Genomic DNA, 11,409 nt, shown 5'->3' with positions numbered 1-11,409 from the left:
CACACACACACACACACACACAATAAATAAATAAATGTAATAAAAAAAATCAAATAATACATAACACAATGATAAAATGAACAAACTATGGCTATAAGCAACAATATACACAAGTCTTAAAGGCATAATGTTGAACAAAAACAAACCTAGGAGGAAAACAACATATATACCATATGTCCATTTACATAAAGTTCCTAAATGGTGAAAACAGAACTGGAGTATACAAAAATGCGTATTTAGGTGATGCAACTTTAAGGAAAAGCAAGCGAAAAATTAACCAAAACAAGTAGGATAGTGATTATTTTTAGAGACAAGAAGGTGAAACAAATTGGGAAAAACAAATTGGGTTTGTCTTGGCAACATTACATTTCATGATTGGAAGAAGTGTCATGGGCTATGGAGAGAGCTCAGTGGTATAAGCACCTGCCTGGCAAGCACAAGGCCTGAGTTTGAAAAGGCCCTAGCACAAGGCCCTAGCACCGAAAAAAAACCCAAAAAAATTTTTAAAAATGAGGATTCACAGTATTATAATTATTTCAACTGAACCCATTTTGTTCTACATACATAGCTGTTGTTTGTTATGATTTATAATATAAGCTACAGAGATAAAAAACAGAAAAACATGTCACATCAAAGAAATGACTATAAAAATCTATTTCAATAGTCTGTATGAAACATGTGTCAATACTATCAAAGTATACTCTGCATTATTAAACTAGTACTAATAAACCTTCCATTCCCTGACCTCCTCAGCAGTCTCATCTTCCTCTTCTTCATCTGGCTGGTACTCTTCATCTGAGGAGTCATCTTCTTCTAGGTGGATATCGACAAACTGTGGAGGCTGCAAGGCACAGTCAGAAATGAGCAGGGCTGGGGGAGGGGCCCACTGGTAAAGCATGGGCTTAGCAACACCAAAATAAGGAAAAAAAGAGAAAGCACGGTATTGGGAAATACAAAACTCATGTATCTGGAAAATAAGGAGAGAAAACAAGGCAGAAAGAAAAAAAATCTCCTAAGAGCATAACACACAGCTAGCCCAAAAACTCAAAGCAGGGGTTAAATGATTCTGATATGGAAAAGAAACCAAAACTATAATTAAAACAAAAAGGCAGATCTAAAAACTAAAAGAGAAGTACTCAGGTTTCAAAACTGATACAGTTTTTCTGGAAAGGAAGGACAATCTTTTCTGAGTTTACCTTAATTTCATTGGCCTTCTTAATTGGAGAAATATTCCATGTTGGAATCACCTATCAAAGAGAAAGCGAACAATTAACTGAAATTCATTACTGTGCATTTTTACTTCCTCTTGGCTACCACAAAAAGTTGTCTATCTGACAAGTACCTACAGCGACCTAGTGTGGAGAGTATACTCTCAAATATTTGTCAAGGCTTAACATAAACTTACTATCTGTAAAAAAGAAAAAAAAAAAAAATCCTGTCTTGCCTACTTTATATCACAGCATAGATTCAAACAGAACAATGGATATGAAAATTACTTGTAAATCTGTAAACGATAAAAATTATACAAACAGAAGATTTTAGTTACAGTAGTATTTCAATATCAATACTTTCTCAGGACATGATCAAATGCTAGACCTCATGCATGCTTGATAAATACTCTACCACTAAGAGATATAACTTTTCTAAAAAATCAATTACGGGTCAGCAAGATAGCTCAGCAGACTAAAGCACCTGCTTAGGCAGAGCGCAGTGGCCAGGGTTCCATCCCTGGCATGCAGTGCCGACCCCACCCCCAGAGCTTGCTGAGACAATAATTATGACTGGGAGAGGTGGTGCGCACCTATAATCCCAGCACTTGGGAGGCTGAAATCAGTACAAGTCTGATCTATGTAGTGAGACCCTATACTAAATTCATAAAAAAAAAATCAATTACATAAATCCACTATTGACATCAATCACATCAATAAATTCTTACAGAAAGATATATGGTGCAAGTGTCATGTCATCCAGCCTTACTTTTACATAGTTTGGGAAAAAAGCAATAAATATAGACAGATACACAGCAAACATAATGAAATGCTACTCTTAGAACCTAGATTGATCATAATATTCCTTAAATTCTAAGTTTGAAAATTTTCATAATGAAGTTGAAACAAAAGTTTTTTGTTTCTATTTTTCTTTTTGCCCTTGTTTTAGAACAGTGTTGGGGATTAACCTAGGAAGGAAACCTTTTTGAAACAGGGTCTCTCTATGGAGCTCAAGCTGGCCTTGAACTCATTATGTAGCCCACCCTGGCCTCGAATTCATGGCAACCTTATTGTTTCAGCCTCCCAAGTGCTGGGATGACAGGCATGTGCTACCACAAATAGCCTGGAAACTTTTAACTTTTTTTAAAAAATCATTCATTCATTCATTCATTCATTCATTTGGTACAGGGTCTCCCTAAACAGCTCAGACTCATAATGATCCTCCTGTCTCAGCCTCCCCAGTGCTGGATTACAGGATGCACCACCATGCCAGGTTTCAGTGGTTGGTAGGGTGTACCCAGGGCTCTGGGTTGGCAAGGTACACAGTACCAGGGATTGAATCCCAGTCCTTGCACTTGCCAGGCAGGCACTTAGATTGTTGAGCTATCTCCCAGTCCAGAAACTTTTTTTTTTTTTTGAAACTTTTTAAAGAATATTTTCATAGCTTTAAAAAAATTAAAAAGTAAATTTTAAAAACAGGCTAATATGGGGCCAGGGAGATGGCTCAGTAGAATAAGCACTTCCCTGGCAAGCTCAAGAGCCTGAATTCAATCCCCAATTCCACCAAAAAAAAAAAAGGCCAATAGCTTCTGCATACTGCTAAAACATGAGTATCACAAGATTGTGAAAAACTGCTATTCCAGGAACTTAGTCCAAAAGGCCAATGCTAAAAAAAAAATCAAGGGCCAGCCAAATAGCTCAGTGGATTAAAGCACCTGTAAGCAGGTGCAGGGGTTGGGGGTTCAATTCCCAGGCCTGCTGTGCCAGCCCCGACCCCGGGGTGTGCTGAGATGGCAATTGAGACTGAGCATGGTGACGCACACCTGTAATCCCAGCTGTTGGGAGGCTGTAAACAGGTGGATCACTATGTATCTGATCTAGTAGTGAGACCCTGAACACCCTGTAGACCCTTCCTTAAAATACAAAAAAAAAAAAAAAGAAAGAAAAGAAAATCAAGCTACCACTGCCTAACACTGAAAACCAAAGACTATGATATGGCAGTGGTGATACATGTCTTATGCATCAGCTGGCCTCCAAGATCTGTCTCTAAAGAATCTTAGATGTCACATTTCAGGCCTACCACATTCTTACCATTAATTCTGGTGCATCCCTTCTATCTGTTTCTCAGTGTTATTTTTGGCAAGGGGTGGGGTAACTGCAGACTGAAAACTGGCACTATGCACTGGAATACATCCCAGTATTCATTACTTAATGTGAGACAGGATTTCACTAAGTTACCTAGGCAAGCCTCAAAATTGCAATCTTCTTGCCTCAGCCCCAGTGACAGGATTACAGGTGTGTGCTATCTGGGATACAAATAATTTTAAAAAATGAAAACCCAGAGCAAAATTTTTCCTATATTTTCTCCCTGTGAATGACCTAGAATTAAAATTCTATTTACCAAGTTAAAAAACAAAGAGGGGCTAGCAAGATAGTTCAGTAGGATAAGCGCTTGCCTGGCAAGTGCAAGAGCCTGAGTTCAATCCCCAGTTACAGAAAGAAAAAAAAAAAAAAAAAAAAACAACAAAGAAAATCTTACTCCACTTACCACTCCCTTCTCCACCACTTCCTTCAATTTAGAGCGTGTCATTTTAGGCTCCTAAGGGGAAAAAATAGGGAGAAAAATGTCAATAAAAAGCACATGATTCTTGAGTTTGGAAATGCTAACTTTGCACCCAGCTGTTAAACTGAACTCCAAAGTGATCTATATTTAGCCATTTAATGGATAGATAATTCTGCTTTCCAACATTAAAAGTAACGATCAATTACTCACAAACATTGGCATGTCTTCTGTCTCACTGATGGCTGCCTTCATCATAGCTACTACATGTTCATTTGTGATTACTTCCTGGAAAAAGATGAAATTTCCATTTATGCAAAAGGAAACTCATCATGTAGCTAATACTCATCTCTACATAACTATACTAAATCAATATGGAAGATAAATGAAAGTTATATTTTCAAGTAGCTTCACACTAGGGTAAAGCAAAGCAAACACACACCAAAAAGGCAACATTTGGACAGAAGCATACAACTTTAAATAATGTAGTAAACTGACCTACTTTATTAGATGCTCTTAGAAAAAGAAATAAAAGAGCATCCTAACATCCTTAGTTATGTGTTGAAGAGAAAGAATAAGCAGGCAGGCATGGTGGCACATACCTATAATCCCAGAACTCGGGGAGGCTGAGGATCTCAAATTTCAGGCCAGCTTCGACAATTTAGTGATTTAGTAAGACTGTCTCAAAATAAAGACTTACAAAGGGCTGGGGCCTATAACCCCAGCACTCAGGAGGCTGAGGTAAGAGGATTATCCCGAGTTCAAGGTCAGCCAGAACTATGCAGGAAAAATCTGTATCAAAATAACAAAAAAGGGGCTGGGGAGATAGTTCGGCAGTCTAAGCACCTGCCTGGTAAGTGCAAAGACCCGGGTTTGATTCCAGGTACTGCATGTTGTGTGGCCCTGCAACCCCAGAAGCACTGTGCTGGCCACAGAGACAGGCACACGCCTGTAATCCCAGTGCTGGGGATGCTGAGACAGTTGGATCACTATGAGTCTGAACTGTACAGTGAAAAAATTGTATCAAAAATAATAATAATAAATTCAAAATTCAAAAAAAGGGTCAGGAAGATAGCTCCACAGTTTGAGCGATGCCTAGGAAGCATAAGGACCTAGGTTTGATCCCTGTTACTGCATGCTGGGCTGGCCCAACATGAGCCGGCCACTGAAACCAGGCGTGGTGGTACATGCCTATAATCCCAGCATTGGGAAGGCTGAGAGAGGAAGGTCACAAGTCTGAGCTGCATAAAGAAATCCTGTACCAACTAAATAAATAAATACATAAAAGATTTAAAACAAAAAAAGGGGGGTTGCAAGAATGTACTTCAATGTATTTTGTGGAAGAATGTGGGTTGAATCCCCATGACTATTAAAAAAAAGATTCATAAGATAGCAATATGCAATAGTAGGGTCATGCTTGGAATGTCTGTTATTCTCATCTTCTAAATATGTACTACTCGTCATGACATACCAATTACTGCCATACTGTCCCTCAAGTAAATGTTTGTTTGTTTTTAAAAAGGGTAATAAATGAAAACAAGAGATAAGAAAAGAAATGTTACAGGACTCTCCTAGTACGATGCTGTATAAGGTTACATTTCTAAATTTCTGTGTAAAAATATGTAACTGTTAATTCCTATTTTTTAAATTACTGTTTTATATTTTTCATTTTTTTCTTCATATTCTGTAGGGACTTAAAGTTTAACAGATCAATACTTGATGGAAAATACCTGTTCCATGCTATGCCTAAGATGTTTGATATTCAGACAGATAGTGAGATTAACTTCATCTGTCTATGTTGTAGGTTATTAACAGTAAGCTTCTCTTCTGGAGGGTTAACAACCTAAGTTTGCAGACAAAAATTAGAGAAAAACAAGGGTTACAAGGACAGCCGACCTTTTGGCCCTAGCACTACAAGGTCAGTGAGGACTCAGAACATAGGGAACTGTTACTGTAACATCTTGTAACTCAATTGTGTCTCAAATTTTCTGATCAAGGAAATTATGGGGCCAAAGAGGAAAGTGATCAATGATGTAGAGTGTGCCTAAGGAGAGTCACATGAAGAAAAAACATTCTCTCAGCCTTTCACAGAGAGCAAATTGGTCAATCAATGGCTATGACCCATCCACAATGCTGACACTGACAAAGGATCTACAGAGTGCACTACAGAGCTTCAGGATAAATCCTGAGGGGATTTGACTGACCTTATCAGATACAAAAGCTACATTTTTTATTACGTATGTCTTGCTTTATTTTGCTCTTAACTATCCAGCAGAAAAGTATAAAAACGAAGTATAAAAAGTAAAGCCATATTAATATGCTGAGCTCTAAAATGCTCAAGTAAACAACTTCTGACATTGCCAGTCTTACAAAAAACCCACCACTATCATGGACTCTTGGTGTATATTGGAATATTTTGTTAAATCCACGCACCTATAATATTTAAAATGACAATGGAATAACCTTCTCTGACAAAACTAAACAAAAAAGGGGATGCAAATGAACAACTATTTTGTATCTGTGTATTCAAAATAGTTACAATAGATATACAGCTACACTTTCTTAATTCAATGAATAGAAAGATTTGTTCTTGGGGCTGGAGAGATGGCTCAGTGGTCTAAAGCACCTACTTGAAACAAGCTTGGCAAAGCACAGGGACCGCAGTTCGATCCCCCAGCACCACATGCCAGCCAGCCCCGCCCCCTGGTGGGCTGAGCTGGCCACACACACACAATAAATAAATGTAATAAATAAAAATAAATAAATAATTAAAAAAAAGCAACTAAAGATTTGTTCTTGTAGACTTTGTGAACAGCATATGTCTGCATCTTTTACAACAAATAATCACTAAGACAGCAATTTGCAGTGTATTAATTATTGATCTATCCTACTAATCTGTTTTGAAACTGTCTCACTGCTATTTGTTTTTCAATAAAATTATTAAAAAAAAAAAAAAAAAAAAAAGATTCTCGGGGGCCGGGGATATATCTCAGTGGCATAAGCCCCTGCCTGGCAAGTGCAAGGTCCTGAGTTTGATCTCTGGTATCACCAAAAAAAAAAAAAAAAAAAAATCTTAATTATAAATAACCCTTTTTAAAGAGTAACAAACAGCAAAAGCTGAGTTGTTACATATCCAAAACACTTAATTACATACATGCAAAATACTATTAATTGGGCTTTTTATTGGAAACACTATCACATAAAATAGTAAGGGCCAGCCAAATAGCTCAGTGGATTAAAGCGCCTGTAAGCGGGCTCGGGGCCCAGGGGTTTGAACCCCAGGCCTGACACGCCGGCTCCGCCCCCTAGGGTGCACTGAAACAGCAATTGAGACTGGGTTTGGTGGCACACACCTGTAATCCCAGCTCTTGGGAGGCTGTAAATAGGTGCATCACTATGAGTCTGATCTAGTAGTGAGACTCAGAACACCCTGTAGGCCCTTTCCTAAAATAAAAAGATACAAAAAATGTAGTAACTGACCATGAATGTTAGTATCTTTATTTTTTTGAAACAGACTCAATATGCAGTTCAAGGCCAGTTCAGGATCCTCCTCCCTTAGCCTCCCAAGTGCTGGGATTACAGGCTTGTGCCACCACAACCAGAGAGAGAAATTTATTTATTTATTTGTTTGTTTATTTATTTATTTATTTTTGCAGTACCTGGGATTGAACTCAGGACCTTGCATTTACCAAGCAGGCACAGGCACTTATTTTACTGAGCTATCTCCCCAGCCCCCGAGAAATTTATTTTGAGGACTATGTTATGGTAATCCATATACCAAGAATCAAGAATTGGCTGGGAATTTTTATTTGCATCCCTTGTCACTCCATGACATCACTGTTGTAGCCTCACTCACATGAAGGATGTTTCGCACATTCACGGCTGTCAGGTTGTGCTGCTTGGCACCATCCTCTAAAGTACGGTCAAGCATGTCATCCAGTTTCAGGTCACATGTCAAGGTCCCTTGCTCTTGATCCCTTCCTTCTCGTTTCCTCTTGGTACCCTTTTTCTTTTTTCTCTTTTTCTCATTTTCTTCATTGTTTTGCTCTTCTGGAAAAAAAAAAAAAAAAAGAGAGCATCACAAGACTCTGAAAAAATGCTGAAAAAATGAACTTAGTCCAAAAGCCAATGCTGAAAGAAAATTAAGCTACCAGCTACCTGGCACTGAAAAACAAGACTATGATATGGTAGTGGTAACTGTGGGCTTCATAATAGTAGTACAGTAGTAAGGATAGCTAATGCTCACAGAGTACTGGTAGATGTCAGATGGTCTTCTGTACACCTTATAGGTAATGATTCACTTTACATTCCTGTAAGCAATGACCCAATGTGGGCTGAGATGGGGCACACGCCCAGCACTGAGTGAGGTTTGGGGCAAGATTGCAAGTTCAATCCCAGCCTAGGCAATTTAATGGCTTAACATTTTTTTTTTAATGGCTTAACATTTTCAAAAACTTAAAAATACACACTATTGTTTTTCCCACCACACAGGGGAAGGAAATTAAGCAAAAAGAGAAACTTTCCAAAAGGCTAATAAATGACAGACTCATGTCTTAAAACTAGACACTCTAGCTCCAGAACTTAAAATTTGTATTATATAGTACATCAGAAATCATTGGTTTGAGTCAACTCTACAACTTGGTAACAGTGTCTCAATATTTTCTTTTGTAAAATGTGGATGTTTGCCCAGTAGGCATGTCATGTAGATTAAGAATATTCATCACAGTGCTTTACAACCAATGAAACATTACACGTAGAATTTATCATTATTATTACTATTATTATTATATGCTTTGGTCTATAAAAGGGAAACAAGCAATAAAAAAATCCACTTTTCGAACACAGAAAAAAATGCATTAAATAATGGGGCCGGGAGATGGCTCAGTAGGATAAGCGCTTGACTGGCAAACGTCAAGAATCGGAGTTCAATCCCCGGTTCCACAAAAAAAAAAAAAAATCCAAACCATAGTTTAGGGCTGGTGAGATGGCTCAGTGGTCTAAAGCACCTACTTAAAACACGCTTAGCGAAGCACAGGGACTGCAGTTCAATCCCCCAGCACCACATGCCAGCCAGCCCCGCCCCCTGGTGGGCTGAGCTGGACACACACACACACATAAATAAATAAATAAATAATTTTTTTAAAAAGACTTATTTAAAAAATGCATTAAATAGTTTAGTCTCCCAAAAAAGTGTGTGTATTACTAGACAAAAAGAAGAGCTTGTTGGGGGCCAGCTACATAGCTCAGCTGAATAAAGCACCTGCTTAGGCAAACACACAGGGACTGAGGTTGGAGCCCCACCCCCAGGGCGGGCTGAGCCAGCCAGAGAGTCTGGGCAAGGTGGCATAGTGTGCCTGTAATTCCAGAGCTGGGGAGGCTAAAAACTGGAGGATCACTATGAGCCCAAGCTGCATAGTGAGACCCTGTAACAACCAAATACATTTAAAAAAAAAAAAAGGAAGAGCTTGTTGACCACAAAACTTTGCTAGGTCTGGGAATGAAATATTAAGAAACACCAAAACAACGTTTACATCTCTATAACATTTCTGGTCTGCTACTATTTCAAGTCAAGGAGTTAAAAAAAAATTAACATCAAGATAACCTTCTCTGTTTACAAAGATTTTATCAGAGTGTAGGCCAGACATGGGAGCACACACCAGTAATATCATCACTTGTAAGGCAAAGGAAGGAGAATTACCAGGACTTCAAAGCCAGCCCAAGATACACAGTGAGTTCAAACCTACTCTAAGCTACATCATGAGATCCTGTCTAAAAAAGAAAAAAAAAAAAAAAAACATGGCCATAATGTTTGAGTATTATTTTTTCTGAACTGCTATTCTTAGTTTCCATCAGTTTTTTTGTTTCAAACCTATAATAATGTATATACTAGTCAAGTTCATATGGGTAGGATGGATGTTATCATGGAAAACCATTTAGTCTGAATAAAATCTGAAAGACAAGCCAGGCACAGTGGCAACCACCTATAATCCCAGCACTAGGGAAGCTGAGGCAGGAAGACTGCCAAAAGTTGGAAGCCAGCCTGGACTGTATATTGAGTTCAAGGCCTGCCTAGACTACTTAGCAAAACCCTAACTTATCTTGGAAATACAAAATATAATTTAAATGAACTTATAAAGAAAACATCATTGATTTAAGAAAATAAATGCACTGCAAAAAAATATTTTTTCATGGAAAAATCATTAGTATCTTATAAACATGGAATCAAAGCTCTAACAATGGAGTTCCTGTAATTCCAAATACTCAAGACATCTGGTCCTGGCCATAACAAAGAATTTATTAGACTAACCTTACTGCTGGAAACACTGAAAAACTACATACGATGAAAATTTCAACAAATAGGATGACAGTCTACAGACACTGGAGAACAGCCACTACAGACAGGATGGAGGAGCATGACCTTTGAGAGAAGGGATGCTCACAACAACCTACACTGAAAAACATACTAGTCTAGGGTGGCTAAATCGCACCTTATACAGCAACCATTGAAAAAGAGTAGCCATGGCCCTCTGCTATCCCATGGCCGTGGGCCTCAACAAGGGCCACAAGGTGACTAAGAATGTGAGTAAACCGAGGCACAGCCGCCGCGGCGGACGTCTCACCAAACAAACTAAGTGCGTGCGGGACATGATCCGGGAGGTGTGCAGCTTTGCCCCCTACGAGCGGCGGGGCACCATGGAGCTGCTCAAAGTCTCCAAGGACAAACGCGCCCTCAAGTTCATCAAGAAAAGGGTGGGGATGCACATCCGTGCCAAGAGGAAGTGTGAGGAGCTGAGCAACGTGCTGGCTGCCATGAGAAAGGCAGATGCCAAGAAGGACTGAGCCCCTCTGGAATAAAGCTTTGCAGAAAGTTAAAAAATAAATAAATAAATCGCACCTTATGCAGTCACAGCCGCAGAAGTTGAGGGACGATGCCTTTCAAAGGAGAGAATCCTGTTAAAAATGTATCTGTCTACAAACTTCTCTTAACACTCTTAAACTGCATGGGCAAAATACAATTTCAAGAAACCCATCAGGAAATGAAGCTATGAGGCTAAAGATAAATGCAGAAATCTCAGCACTCCATAGTGATATGAAGACAGAAGTTACAGCTCAAGTCTCATGGAGAAAAAGACTTAAAAACAGCTTTCTTCACTTGAAATTCCCAGAACCCACCAAGAATAAAGCCACACTCTGGAAGTTATAGGAAAAGTTGAAAAACTGGGGCTGGTGAGATGGCTCAGTGGTCTAAAGCACCTACTTAGAACAAGCTCAGCAAAGCGCAGGGACCATGGTTCAATCCCCCAGCACCACATGCCAGCCAGCCCCGCCCCCAGTGGGCTGAGCTGGCCACACACACAAAATAAATAAATAAATAATATTAAAAAAAGAAAAAAGAAAAGTTGAAACAGTGGGGCGTGGTGGCGCATGCCTGTAATTGCAGTACTCAGGAGGCTGAGGCAAGAGGATTGCTATGAGTTCAGGCCTGCCTAATGTACGTGAATTCAACACCACTAGCCTACATCACATAGTGAGACCCTGTCTCATAAAAACAATATGAAACAAGGGCCAGGCAAATGGCTCAGTGGAATAAGTGCTTCCCTGGCAAGCACAAGGGCCTGAGTTCAATCCCCAGTTCCACAG

At 39.2% G+C, this 11,409-nt stretch overlaps 1 protein-coding gene across 6 annotated transcripts in view; it reads right to left on the bottom strand.

The window, feature by feature from the left end:
- The window catches only part of Gon4l (gon-4 like), a 91,613-nt gene that overhangs the window by 52,814 nt on the left and 27,390 nt on the right, over positions 1-11,409 (bottom strand). For 5 of the 6 annotated variants that reach the window (XM_023713572.1, XM_023713576.1, XM_023713575.1 and 2 more), the window contains 5 exons: positions 7,625-7,818; positions 3,982-4,056; positions 3,757-3,807; positions 1,197-1,247; positions 746-841 (listed from right to left, as the gene is read on the bottom strand). In XM_023713572.1, coding sequence (XP_023569340.1) covers positions 746-841; positions 1,197-1,247; positions 3,757-3,807; positions 3,982-4,056; positions 7,625-7,818 — 467 coding nt within the window. The remainder of the gene's footprint in view (positions 1-745; positions 842-1,196; positions 1,248-3,756; positions 3,808-3,981; positions 4,057-7,624; positions 7,819-11,409) is intronic. The other variant, XM_023713574.1, reaches the window with a different exon arrangement.

Source organism: Octodon degus, unplaced genomic scaffold (genome assembly GCF_000260255.1).
Source record: "Octodon degus isolate 3935 unplaced genomic scaffold, OctDeg1.0 scaffold00032, whole genome shotgun sequence".
NCBI lineage: Eukaryota > Metazoa > Chordata > Mammalia > Rodentia > Octodontidae > Octodon > Octodon degus.
The sequence above is the reverse complement of the archived record's forward strand: the minus strand, read 5'-3'. Positions and strand labels throughout refer to the sequence as shown.